Source organism: Musca vetustissima, unplaced genomic scaffold (genome assembly GCF_032173495.1).
Source record: "Musca vetustissima isolate MV318-11 ecotype Yass unplaced genomic scaffold, APGP_CSIRO_Mvet_v1 utg28967, whole genome shotgun sequence".
NCBI lineage: Eukaryota > Metazoa > Arthropoda > Insecta > Diptera > Muscidae > Musca > Musca vetustissima.
Genome location: NW_026881305.1, coordinates 344,034 through 358,586, shown reverse-complemented (window position 1 = coordinate 358,586; position 14,553 = coordinate 344,034). Strand labels below are relative to the sequence as shown.

The window sequence follows — 14,553 nt, the reverse complement described above, 5'->3', positions numbered from 1 at the left end:
TCATTCGCAGGTGGAACGTTTTTCGATTTTTCTTCAGTCGCTGGTAATAACAACAACCACAGCAATTTGTTATCATCCAAATCATGGTGTAAAAACATATCAAATAGTTTTTTTTTGGTGATAAGACAACCCACAGAAAACGCGGTTAATCTTCCGGCAACAGAATGCTGAATAAATTTGCGCTCATACGCAATGAGTGCCAACAAAATATCTACGTGGTGTTGTTGTTGTCGACATTGGTGTTGACAGGCATTACCCTGTACAATGCCTTTTATAAGGCGCATCGATTGCATGGTGAAGATAATTTTAATCGCATATCGCTGGATCTGAATGAAATTGCAGAGGTACGCCTGACAGAGTCCATTGATCGTTCAAGGCCGCGACGTGATAATTGTACAATATGGACGTGCATGGATCCATACAGATGTGGCCATGACCATATAACTGTGTATGTATATCCCCTGCAAGAATATATCGATGCCAATAGTGGAGTGGAAGCGGCACCCTTGACACAGGAATTCTATCAGATTTTGGAAACAATTGTCAAGAGCCCCTACTATACAACAAATCCCAATGAGGCTTGCCTGTTTGTGCCCAGCATTGATTTGATTAATCAAAATAACATTAATTTGGATTTGGTAAATCGTGCTCTGGCTTCGTTGAATTACTGGGATGATGGACGGAATCATTTGTTGTTCAACATGTTGCCGGGTGTGTATCCCACATTCAATACGGCGCTGGATGTTAATACGGATCATGCCATGATTGCTGGTGGTGGTTTCGATTCATGGTCTTATCGGCATGGTTTTGATATATCAATACCGGTATGGAGTCCACTGCTGCGTAAACATCCAGTTACCACAGTGTATAGTGGTGGTTCGGCGGATTATCTGTTGCTTGTGGCCCAATTGAATATTTTACCCAAAATGATGTGGATTCTGCAAGGTTTGGCCGAGGAGAATTCCAAGGATATTTTACTGTTGCAGCAGTGTAATAGCAAGCCATCGCGGAAAACAAGATGTTTGGCGGGGGACAGTGGCCATGAGATCTCATATCCCAGTGTTTTGCTGAAGGGAACCTTTTGTCTTTTGGGTCCTAGTTTGCGGCTAGGTAATCCAGATCTTTTGGAAATGTTGGCATTCAACTGTATACCGGTCATTGCTGTGGATAGCTATATTTTGCCCTTTGAAGATGTCATCGATTGGTCATTGGCCTCGGTGAGAATACGTGAAGCCGATATCCATTTGGTTTTGGATACGCTGAAAAGTATATCCGCCGAAAAGACAGAGGAAATGAAGCAACAGGGTCGCAGATTATATGAAAATTATTTTAATAGTATACGAACCCTGACATTGACCACTTTGGAGTATATACAATGTCGTATGTTTCCACATATGGAACGTAATAAAAAACATTGGAATTTTGTGGATAGTTCAAATGGTGTAGCCTTGAATCCATTGTTCTTGTCACGGGTTGTCAGTCGCTCGGATGGTTTTACTGCGGTCATTTTGACCTATGACCGGGTGGAGAGTTTATTTTTATTAATTGAAAAATTGTCCGTGGTGCCATCACTGCATGCCATATTGGTGGTGTGGAATAATCAGCAGAAAGCTCCGCCTCTATGTAAGTAAATTTGTGAAAATATTAAAAATTTCCATATGAATAATAATATAATACTCCTTTGCAGTATCCAGCTTCCCAGCCATATCCCGCCCCATAAAAGTAATACAGACCAGCAACAATCGGTTATCGAATCGTTTCTATCCCTATAAGGATATTGAAACTGAGGCCATTCTAACCATTGATGATGACATTAATATGCTTACCGAAGATGAAGTGGAATTTGGGTAATTAAAATTAAATCCGTTTCTCTTTAGATTTAAAAAAAAAATAAAGTCTTTATTTTTTTATAGCTACGAAGTATGGCGCGAATTTCCCGATCGCATTGTTGGCTTCCCCAGCCGCCTACATGTTTGGGAAAACATGACCTCCCATTGGCGTTACGAATCGGAATGGACAAATCAAATATCTATGGTGTTGACGGGGGCCGCCTTCCATCACAAATACTGGAGCCATATGTACACCTATCGTATGCCTGAAGTCATTAAAGATATTGTCGACGGCCGTATGAATTGTGAAGATATTGCTATGAATTTCCTTGTGGCCAATGTCACAAATAAACCACCCATAAAAGTTACGCCACGCAAAAAATTCAAATGCCCCGAATGTGCAAATAATGAAATGCTTTCGGCTGATTTAAATCATATGCGTGAACGATCACGTTGCATCGATGAATTTACACATATTTATGGTCGTATGCCATTGAGGACGGTGGAGTTTCGTGCTGATCCGGTATTGTTTAAGGATAATTTCCCTGAGAAATTGAAACGTTTCAGTGACATGGGAACACTTTAAGACAAGTGGTCCTAAAAGAGAGAAATAGAAGATGGTGTTTAAGAAAAGCCAAAGAAACGAAAATACATATTATTAGTGGACACATTTTTTTTTAATTTTAAGCTTAAATTAGTTGTAGTTGTTTGTTTTTAGTTGTAATTTAATACATATAATATAATGATTAACATATAATCGAATAAAATTCATTCCATTGGACTTAATACTCAACTTAAAATGTGATGAATTTTTCTTTTTATTTTTTTGTAATGATATTCCGTTTTGGTAGAATGCGAACTTAACAATTTATCGAAGTTTATTCTAATATTAAATGTTGATTAGGAAGGCCTTCAGGATAATTTTAGAGGGCGATTTTATTAAATATTTGATTATATTTGATTATAACTTTGCAATGCTGCTGTATCACCCCTATTGCTTTATACAGTTGGCTGAGGTGACAGACGTTAGACGAGTATAACTCGGGTCGTTTCGGATAGTAGACTCTCTATCGTGGGGTATAAGTGGGTTGCGTCGATATTTTTGTCTATATGCCTTGCTATCGAGATTTGTTCCACTCCGAGGACTTGCTATTCGAATTACCTGTTTTGAAAATTAAATTATTTTAATTACGAAATCTTATCGATATTTTATTTGTATGTTCACCTACACATAGAGGACATATATTAAATTTCGAAGTACTAAGTAGATTAAAAAGTTTACACTTGGACCATGATGACATTGATAAAGACCATGCTTCCTGAGATACGGACATTCATAGGTACGTACCTCTGTATTATGTAATAGGGTTTAAGGCTGAGTAGCATACTGTTGTTGTTGTAGCAACTTATTACTCCAACTCCAGTTTCAAAAAGGTGGCGACCTTTATAGCTTGAGTCCATAGTGAAAATGGGGTTAGGTTCAGGTGTTTTATAGGTCTGTTGACAAAGAGTTTGTCTTTTGTACATCGGGGCCAGGTTATAACTCCTGGCCAATATATTTTAGATGGTCAATGAAAATACCGCTTCTGTAGAACCCAAACAGATATTGCATCGACAACATCTTCTTGGTTTGACGTATAGGAAAGTTATTTGTCTCCTCCTGTAGGTAATCAATCGTAGACATGACGAGAACCCCTGCTACAGTCCTCAGAGCGGTATTAAATGTTTTTCCAGAGCCACAGACCAACCAATTACCCTACTGTTCGTTTACAATGGGCTGAGGGTACTCCACGGCCTTTTGGAAAGTTTGTTTTTGTTTTTTAAGCGATTCACAGATTTAAAGTCAATGCAATGTCTTCAACGGACACACATCGACTTTTGGCTATGTCCTTAATACATTAATAAATACAATAACAAAGTTCGGAGGCACTTAACGGATTTCGGAGACCTATATCACCCATTTTCAATGTAAACAAACATCAGCTGTTTGCAATTTAAATAATCTCTAATTAAATGTGAATACTAATCTCGATTTTTTCACTACACCACTTAACATTCCATTATTTTTCCGATAGTCATTTTTAATTAAGAAAAAATCAATAATCTTGAGCTTATATTCATGAAAATAAAATATGACATAATAAGACACCGTTATAGAGTTGCATTTTTCTTATTTTCTTCAAAATAATTATACATATTTTTTCTATTGTGCAAAATTCTTTTTAAACTTTTCTTTCTGATACTAGTTATTTTACGTAAACAAACATCAGCTGATAGCTATTTGAAATAATGTCTAAAGTTAATGTGAATCCTGGTCTGCATTGTTTTCGTGATCATATAAAAAATGTCTAATGTAAATGTTCTATCTCATATGACTCAAAAGTTGCATGCCTGTTTAGCAAGGGTATTCACTCACTGCCACTCATTTCATGCATGTACAATCTGGCAACCCTCCCAGTTTTACATCTACATCGTTTGCAGCGCAAATAACGGCTCATTCTGCAAACTTTGAATTTCGTCGAATATTCTTTTATTGCGTATTTTCATTTTCAATTTTTATTCCATTGTGTGTAGTTTATTTTGCTAAAACGAAAAGTTTATTGAAATCAATTATCCCGCAATTATGTCGTCGGTGACAAATCAAATTTTACATTCTTACATCTCGGAACAGTTGAATAATTTCAGTCGCATCGACAAAAGATGCTGCATCAAATTTATGGGTTATTTATTTGCCATTGATCCACAATTTTTTGCCAAAATTGTCAAGGATTTACGTTTACGCCTGCGTCCACATATCGATAATAACGGCCAGGAATCGGTTATTGTGTTTAAGGAGAAATGTTCACACAACACGGTGGAGATAATGGATTTGAAGGTGACAACGGAATCGCTAAAGGATATGTATATGTTCCACTGCGGTTCAGAATTTTGTGGTAGCCAACAGGAATTTGAAATGTCGGCGGAATTTTTTAGTCCCGGCAATGTACCACCCACGGTGCCACCACATCGTTTTTCATTGGGTCCCCTCAAGCAATCCATTGCTCGATGCAATGAAATGGGCCAGCAGAGCTTTCAAATGAAATGTCCAATGCAACCATACAAGGAGGTGGTTCTGAATGCCTTATCGCGCAGCCGGGTGGTGGTGATAAATGGTGGTGCAACATTTGGCAAATCCACCGCCATACCCATGTACATCATTGAGAAATGTAGCGAGGAGAAGCGACACTGTAAAATCATATGTGTGGAAAGGGAACAATTGGTCGCGATACACAACAGTGAATTACTGGCTGGCCATTTCCACGAAAAGGTCGGTGAAACTGTGGCCTATCAGGTCCAACTACAAAGTCGCATTAGTGATTCATCGAATCTAGTTTATACCACATCATGTTTCCTATTACGTGTCCTAATGGGCCAATCAATTGTGGATAGCTTTCGCCATATCTCCCATCTGGTGGTTGTCGATGCCCACTTGCATGAAGCCTTTTCAGATTTATTGTTGCGCGAACTGAAAGTGGCCCTAAAATATCATCCATATTTAAAGGTGATTTTATTATCGAACTATAGTCGAAATTACGAATTTCTACAATACTTTGGAGAGGGTGAAGAGATATCCCTTGAAATGAAACCACATGAAATTACCAAAAATGATCTGTTCTATTATGATGATATACGTAAACTATTGCCTGAATCCACAGGGCCATCTTTTATGATACGCAAAGCATTTCAAACTTTGCCGATTTTGTTGCCGCACAATAGGGACTCTATGGAGTTGAATGCCCTGCAATTGGATAAATGTTTGGAAACATATGAACGCTCGGCTCATGATAAATGTTTTGAATTTTTCCTCTACATGGTTCAGGGCGAAAATGCCAATATAAATTATCGTCACAGTGTTACGGGTAGGACGGTTCTAAATATTGCCTCAATGTTGGGTAAAGTAGAACATGTCAAAATTCTTCTGCAATTGGGTGCTGATCCCTTTATTACCGATAAATTGGATGTGGATGCTTTAAAGGTGGCCATCTCCATGAGTAATTTGGAATGTGTTGAACTGCTGAAGGTGGCCTATTTTGACAAGTCACCACAAATCAAGGAAAATTATGTTGATCATTTACTTATATTGGATATAATAAACATGGTGACCACTAAAAATGATATTTGGAGAAGGGGTAGGTGATCATCCTCCCTCTTTTACCATTTAAATATGATAAAAAATAATTTATTTCTCTCTCAGGTAACATCATTGTCATTCTACCCTCCTATCAACATTTAATACAACTGAACTATGCTATATTGAAGGAGAAACTATTGGGTAATCTCCCCCAACAAATTGCCATCTTTATGCTACACAATCACACTGAGAAATCACATTTGGATGCCATGATTACCAGCGATCCGAAAGTTATTAAAATTATCTTAAGTACCGATATTGCTGAAACTCTAATGTGTTTTGATGATCTCTTGTATGTTATTGATGTTGGGCGCCATTATCGCAGGGTATTTGATAGTGAGGCCCAATGTAAGAAACATGTTTATGAATGGTCGGCAAAACAGAATTTAGAAAATCGTCGTTTGTTGTTGTCACAAAATAGTGGTAAGTCAAAACAAGTTTTTTTAATGATCGTTACCATTTTTTCCAATGTCATTGAACAGCTTTTAGACCTTTTGTCAAAAATCCTTGATTAGAAAAACTCCTTGACCTTTACAAAAACTCATTGACCTTTTCTCAGAGATTATTGATCTTTTGAGTAAATGTCATTGATCTTTAGCCTGAAGTCGTTGACCTTTAGTTAAATGTCATTGATCTTTAGCCTGAAGTCGTTGACCTTTAGTTAAATGTCATTGACCTTTAGTCAAAAGTCATTGACCAAAGGCCAAAAGCCATTGACCTCTGAACATTGGTCAAAAGTCATTGACCTTTTGTTAAAAGCCTTTGACCTTTGCTCAAAAGTCATTGACCTTTAGTCAAAAGTCATTTATCATTGGTCAAAAGTCTTTGACATCTGGTCAAATGTCTTTGACATCTGGCCAAATGTCATTGGCCTCTGGTCAAATGTCTTTGAACTCTGGTCAAATGTCATTGGCCTCTGGTTAAATGTCTTTGACCTCTGGTCAAATGTCATTGACTTTTGGCTATAAATCAATGATCTTTGGTCAATGGTCATTGACCTTTGGTCAAAAGTCATTGGCCATAGATCAATAGTCCTTGACCTTTGATCAAAAGTTTTTGACCTTTGGTCAAATGTCATTGACCTTTGGCCAAATGTCATTGGCCTTTGGTTAAAAGTCATTGACCTCTGGTCAAAAGACATTGACCTCTGTTCAAAAGTGAAAGACTTTTGATCAAAAATTATTGACTTTCGCTGAAATCATTGACGCTTTGTTAATGATTTAGCCTTGTGTCAAAAAAACATTTATTTGACCTTGTGTCATTGACAATTTGTCCGAGGTAATTGGTTTTCTATTTTGGGTTTTTTCTTGTTCTTCAAAAATATATTTCTCTTTCAATTACAGGCGGTGTTTGCTTTCGTCTAATACCCATGGAACTGTACGAACAATTACCCGAAGTACAAACCCCCGATTTGTTGACCAAACCTTTGGATCGCGTCTGCTTGGCTGTCAAACTACTTTCCCAGCACACCATGGTATCGGAATATTTACAAGAGACCATAGTGAAGCCACCTTTTATAAAAGTCTATCAGGCTGTAGAACATTTGAAAAAAATCAGTGTTTTTACCGAACTCGAAGATATAACCTGGCTTGGTTGTCGTCTTATTGATGTGCCGGTTGAATGTCATTTGGGTAAATTATTGGTATTCGCAATACTACTCCAATGTTTGGACCCCATTCTAACAATAGTCAGTTTTATGACAACTCTCGACCCCTTTGAACTCTCCCATTTTATTGATGACGAACAGCTTGAACCATATCGTGATGTTATAAGGCAAAAAATTAAAGATCAACGAAAACATTTTGCCGAAGGCCATTGCTCAGATCATTTAATGTTTTTGCGTTTATATCAAGAATGGCAAAATGATTTGCGGGATGATAGTATGGACAGCATACCGAGTAAATATAATTTCACTTTGAATGGTCTGCTGGAATATGTGTGTAATGTCAGGACACAACTTGTGGGTGCTCTACGATCATCACAATTAATCCATAACAAAGGCAATTTGAGTATGCACTATATTAATTTGAAATCAAATTGTTGGCCCATTATTAAGGCAGCCTTGGTTGGTGGCCTTTACCCCAGTCTGTGTGTTGTGGATACCCATTGCAATCGTTTGAAATCACCAAATAAAAATGAATTGGTTGTGCATCCAGATTCAGTATTGCGTGATTTAAATTTGGATTCTATGCGAGATATGAAATATAAATCACCATGGATTATCTATGGGCAAGCCAGCAAATCTTGGAATTGTAATAGTATTCGGTGTAATACAATTATAGCTGGTATAAGTGTGGCTTTGTTTGCAGGTAATTTCATTTAAAATAGAGATTTTTTATTCGACATAATTTTTAAATAAATATTATGCTATCTGTTGCAGGTCCCACAAAATTATCATCTTCCAGTACAAAAATAACCACACCCACAAATGCCACAGAAAATTCGGAGTGTTTGCTACACATTGATGATTGGATTTCGTTTAAATTGAACTACAAGGAAGCCTGCCTGTTGCTGAAAACCCGACAACATTTCTACAACATATATGTCAATTATTTACAACGTTGTGGTCTATTGGAAAAATTCAAACGACAAAATGTATCCTCATCATCGGGTGCGGGACAAAATTCTATGCTCTTTGATTGTATTGAAAAAATCTTGGTGCAGGAAGATTTGGCCAATGGTTTTAAACAACCTGAAAGAATTGGTCTCCGTCCGAAAGCAGTACCGAATAAATTAATGATGACTTTGAATGGTGGCATGTTAATGTCATCATGCCTATACAGATCACAATATCACCACCAGTCAAATATGTCAACGGCTAATATCAATTTTCATTTGCGTAATAAACAATATATTATGGTGTATCGGAAAGATTTGAATGATATGGCGGCTGGTGGTGGTGATTGTATGATGAATACCGCCGCTTTACGCCACTCGGAATGGTTTCATACGTTGAGCACACTGTTGGATGTTAAAACCGATTCAAATAAGCTTACGTTTGTAGTATTCTATACAAGACATCCGGATCTGTTGCGTAGTGTTTATATGGTCGAATGGAATAATGGCCATTTGGAATTATATCCTTGCTTTAAATTCAATATAAATCTTCATTGTGTTTTGTAAGTATAATTTTGATTTTTTTTTTATATTTTTTTTATACATATATACTTTTTTCTGATTAAAAAGTAATAATTTTTTTGAGGTTATGTTGAAGAAAAAAATTAAATTTTTCCACATTTTAATGCCGGCTCTTTAATTGAAAAACGTTTAGAAACGTTGAAACCTCACATTTCTGGAAAGTCTTGGAATTTTTAATTTTGAGGTTATATGTTAAAAAAGTGCAATCTAAAATGTATATAATTTGTAGTGGGAAATTAAAAAAAGAAAAAACATCGTTTTGCTCCTGCTTATTTATCTAATTGAAAACCATAAAATTTTTAATAATTTGTAATTTTCAATTTTGAGGTTATGTTGAAAAAAAGAAAAGTTTCGATTCTCAAAAAAAAAAAAATATATATATATAAAAGTTGTTGCAAAATTAAATTATTTTTAAAATTTGGGGTTTTTGATTGAAAATTTTACGTTTTTTTTATATATAGCATTTTTTTTTGATTTTTAGCATTTATTTAATTTCCAAATCATTCCAATGAAAAAGAGTTGAAAAATATTGGTTTGAAATAATACCCACCCTGCAATAACCACCAGCAACATTTTGTTCCTGGAACATATTGGGATTTTTAATATTTGAGGTTATGATGTTTTGAGGTTATATGTTAAAAAAAAGTGCAATATAAAATTTATTTAATTTTGAATGCGGAAATAAAACAAAAAAATCAATATGGTTTGCTTCTGCTTATTTATCTTATTGAAAACCAAAAAAAATTTCAATTTTGAGGTTATGTTGAAAAAAAATGAAAAGTCTCGATTTTCCAAAAAGAAAAATGAAGGAAGTTGTTGCTGCTAAATTAAATTATTTTTAAAATTTGTGTTTTTTTATTAAAATTTTACGTTTTTTAATATATAGCATTTTTTATTTTTGAGGTTATATTGAAGAAAAATTTAAATGTATCTAATTTCCAAATCATTTTAATGAAAAAGAGTTGAAAAATATAGTGTTGAAATAATACCCAACCAGTATTACCCACCATTCAATGTTCCTATTTTTTGATTTAGCTCCTATATATATTTTCGTCCGATTTGCACGAAATTTGGCACAGTGTAATGTGTGTTAAGTTTCCTGAAAATCGATTCAGATTTAGATATAGCTCGCATATATATTTTGATCCGATTAAAGGTAAATGATGTACCAAAGTCCCTATATATCTATCGATTTGCACGAAATTTGGCATACCGTAATGAATTAGGTCTAGAATGATGTGTGTTAAGTTTCCTGAAAATCGGTCCAGATTTAGATATAGCTCCCATATATATTTTGGTCCGATTTAAGGTAAACTGTTTACCAAAGTCCCTATATAGCTTTCGATTTGGACGAAATTTTGCACAACATAATGAATTAGGTGTAGAATGATGTGTGTTAAGTTTCATAGAAATCAGTTCAGATTTAGATATAGCTCCCATATATATTTTTGTCGATTGACACAAAATGGATTATGACTTCTAAACTGAAAATATTCTACCCTATGAGCCAACGAACATACTGAACCCCCGCGTATATTTAAATAATAATAAGTATAAGTCATTTGTTAAAAAAAAAATTAGAACATTTCAAATTCTAAATATTTTATATTATTTTTTATTAATTTATTATTTCATTCTATTTTTTTCCTTTTCTTTTAGAAACAATGCCAACAATGCCGCCCTCTCCATGGCAATTGGCCAAAGAAGAAACGTCTTTGCCTTGGATCAAAATACTGGTTTATTTATATTGAATATGTTTGCTTATCGTAACAATTGGCTACACAGCAGCAACAATTGAGGTAATATCATATTAAATAATGAATTTAGCATTTTATTTTTAGGTATTATTAATATTTTTAATTTATTTTATTATTTCTGATTAATAATGTGCCTGGAAGAAAGAGTATTATTATTTTGGTAATTTTTTTTATTTAGTTTGTTTAAGCATAAAAAAGAAACGCATTTTGATATTGAATTTTTCCATTAGTTTTTTTGTTTAATGTATTTTTGTATTTTTGTTTATGTTGTTTTTTATTTTTTTGGGCCATTAGTGCATACTTCAATAAATATGTTAAAAAAATTCTATTCATTATTTTTATATATGAGAAAAGGTTTTCGATAGACATAGAAACGAGGGAAAGAGTTATCATTGTTATTTGTGTGTGTGTGTGTTTTTATTGCTGCCCTATATATAATTAGTGGCAGCGCTAATATTTGTTAAATGTGTGTGTGTTTCGAAAGGAAAAGGATAGGCAGTAGGGAAGAAGAATCTAGGGAAAATGTGTTATAGAAATTGCTTGGCTACTACACACGCATATACCACCACACAATATCTATGATTAGAAGAGAAATCTTACAACTAATATTTGTTTTGTTGTTGTTATTATTATTTCATTTTAGTGAGTGTTAGTATCTTCAATAATTTTTAAAGGATTTTGTTGATGTTGTTGTTGTAGTTGGTGTTGTTGCTGTTCATTTAGATAATTTGATGATGACGATGTCATACCACCAAGGTCGATATTAAATGTGGAGTTTCTCCTTGCTATATGAATATCATCAGCATTATGGACTAGATTTTGATTAACTACAATATTGTGAGCATCCTAGAAAGAAAGAAAAAGAAAGGGGAAAATTAAAAAATATTTAGAAAAAAAATATATATATTAGCAATATTAATATTGTGCGAGTTATGTTGAAAAAAAAAACGGAATTTTCAAATATTTTTAATGGCAATTTCCTTCTAAATATTAAATTTTAAAATTGCATTGTATTACATGTTGATTATTCTAATTAAAATAAGAAGTAAAATAAAAATAAATATTTCGGTTGAATTGCAATTTTCAATTTCGGGGTTATGTTTAAAAAAAAATGAAAAATTCAAAATTTCAAATATTTGTTAAAGATAATTTCCAGCTAAATAAATGCATTTTTAATACATGCTCATTATTATAATTAAATTTTCTTCATTTATGGAATATTTGAAAATTTTCATTTTTGAGGTTATGTTGAGGAAAAAGTTAAATTGATCTACTTCGTAAATTATTTTAAAGAATATAGATGTTAATTTATTGTAAATATAACATTTTTGTATTAAATATCATATTTATGTAGAGAAATATGTTTTTAACTTTTGAGGTTAAGCTAAAAAAAAATTGAATGTTAAAAATTTGCAATTGATTTTATTGAAAATTACTTCTAAATTATCTATTTTTTAAAATCTTGATATTTCCATTTAAAATTTTTAAATTTATGGAATTTAGATTTTTTTTATTTTTGAGGTTATGTTAAAGAAATTAAAATGATTTAATTCGTTACTAATTTAAAAGCAATATAACTTTTAACGTATTTTTTCTTATCAAATTATTGAATTTTTTGGGTTTTATTATTTAAAGTTAAAAATTTTAAGGAAAAAACAATTTAAAATTTGTTGAGGTTATGTTGAAGACAAGTGCAAATGTTAAAAAATTTGAAACCATTTTTATGAAACTTGATGGGAATATATTATATTTATGAATATTTATTGGATCTACTGATTAAAAATTTTTCATTTATGGGAAAAAGTAATTTTTATTTTTGAGGTTATGTTAAAGAAAATAGTCAAATAACATTTTTTGAGGTTATGTGGGAAACCATTTTTTGTATTTTTTTTTTTTTTGGAATATTTGTATTTTTTCTTATCAAAAATTATTGCCTTATTTCAAGTTAGAAATTTCAAAGAAAAAAGAGAACAATTTAATTTGTTTGAGTTTATGTTGAAAAAAAATTAAATACATTGAAATATTACAAATTTGAAAACAATTTTGATGAAATTTAATTGGAAAATATTGAATTAATGAAGAATACATTTTGCATCTGATGATTAAAAATTATTAATTTATGGAAAAAAGTAATTTTAATTTTTGAGGTTATGTTGAACAAAAAAATAATTTTTTTTGAGGTTATGTGGAAAAAATTCTATTTTTTTACATTTAAAATAAAAACGCTTGATATACACTTGTTCTCCGTTTATCTCATTAAAAATAATTCAATTGGAAAATTGTACCCTAAGAAATTGTAATTCTTTTTCTAATATTTGGGGTTATGTTGAGGTTTTTAGATTTTTTTTATATATATACTACTTACAGTACTATTTGAGTAAAATGGTTCCATTGTATGATTTTGCATTATTTGATAACCATCTTCATTTAATATTTCTCCACCGCCACCCAATGACGATGAGTTGGTGTTGTTAATATTGCCGCTTGCCGTTGTTGTCATTTTATTAATGCTACTACTACTACTGCTGCTGCACGCTGCAGATGAAGGTTCCTAAAATTTAAATGAATGAAAAATTTAAATGAAAATCAATAAAAATTAGATATTAACTTACATTTTGTTCGAAATATTCAAGAAACAGCGTTTCATAACGCTGTCGTATATTATCTACAACATCCAATAGATTTTTAGCATCCATAGCTAAAACATGAGCAGCCGATAACATGCCTCTGTGTTAGATGAATTATATAAAAGAAATTAATTAATTTTTATTAAGTAATATAAATAGATCTGGACTTACTTTTTATATTCTACATCTAATGTAGTATCACTGTATTGTTGAGCCAATTTCATGGCTGCCACCAGTTCATGCATATCCTTGGGCAATACTTTGTGGGCCATTTCCACTTCTCTGTTGAAGAAAAACAAAAGAAGGATAAAGATTAATATAGGAAATACATTAAAAAACTATTTTATTGAGAACATCTTTTTTATAGAGACCCATTATTAAAATAATTTTTTTAAGGAGATCCATTGTGCCTAGATTATTAAAATAATTTTTTAAGGAGACCCATTGTGCCCAGATTATTAAAATAATTTTTTTAAGGAGACCCATTGTGCGTAGATTATTAAAATATTTTTTTAAGGAGACCCATTGTGCGTAGATTATTAAAATAATTTTTTTAAGGAGACCCATTGTGCGTAGATTATTAAAATAATTTTTTTAAGGAGACCCATTGTGCGTAGATTATTAAAATAATTTTTTTAAGGAGACCCATTGTGTAGATTATTAAAATATTTTTTTAAGGAGACCCATTGTGCGTAGATTATTAAAATAATTTTTTTAAGGAGACCCATTGTGCGTAGATTATTAAAATAATTTTTTTAAGGAGACCCATTTGGCGTAGATTATTAAAATAATTTTTTCAAGGAGACCCATTGTGCATAGATTATTAAAATAATTTTTTTAAGGAGACCCATTTTGCGTAGATTATTAAAATATTTTTTTTCAAGAGACCCATTTTGCGTAGATTTTTAAAATAATTTTTTTCAGGAGACCCATTGTGCGTAGATTATTAAAATAATTTTTTTCAAGAGACCCATTTTGCGTAGATTATTAAAATAATTTTTTTAAGGAGACCCATTGTGCGTATATTATTA

General features: G+C 32.5%; 4 protein-coding genes across 7 annotated transcripts in view; 3 read left to right on the top strand and 1 right to left on the bottom strand.

The window, feature by feature from the left end:
• The window catches only part of LOC133327281 (focal adhesion kinase 1), a 71,758-nt gene that overhangs the window by 46,851 nt on the left and 10,354 nt on the right, over positions 1-14,553 (bottom strand). The window contains exons 15-16 of the mRNA XM_061535837.1: positions 13,694-13,804; positions 13,508-13,622 (exon numbers count right to left, since the gene is read on the bottom strand). Coding sequence (XP_061391821.1) covers positions 13,508-13,622; positions 13,694-13,804 — 226 coding nt within the window. The remainder of the gene's footprint in view (positions 1-13,507; positions 13,623-13,693; positions 13,805-14,553) is intronic.
• Positions 159-2,415, top strand: LOC133327262 (exostosin-2). Its single transcript, XM_061535819.1, has 3 exons — positions 159-1,623; positions 1,688-1,847; positions 1,914-2,415. The coding sequence occupies exons 1-3, from the start codon at positions 165-167 to the stop codon at positions 2,413-2,415; spliced, it is 2,121 nt and encodes a 706-aa protein (XP_061391803.1). The 5' UTR covers positions 159-164.
• Positions 4,453-10,936, top strand: LOC133327266 (benign gonial cell neoplasm protein). Its single transcript, XM_061535823.1, has 5 exons — positions 4,453-5,998; positions 6,064-6,420; positions 7,344-8,309; positions 8,381-9,119; positions 10,798-10,936. Exons 1-5 carry the CDS (start codon positions 4,453-4,455, stop codon positions 10,934-10,936), a joined length of 3,747 nt encoding a protein of 1,248 aa, XP_061391807.1.
• Positions 9,513-14,553, top strand: part of LOC133327298 (calpain-A) — a 153,702-nt gene continuing 148,661 nt past the window's right edge. For all 4 annotated transcript variants that reach the window (XM_061535859.1, XM_061535857.1, XM_061535858.1 and 1 more), the window contains exon 1: positions 9,513-9,529. The gene's annotated coding sequence lies outside the window, so the exon portion shown is untranslated. The remainder of the gene's footprint in view (positions 9,530-14,553) is intronic.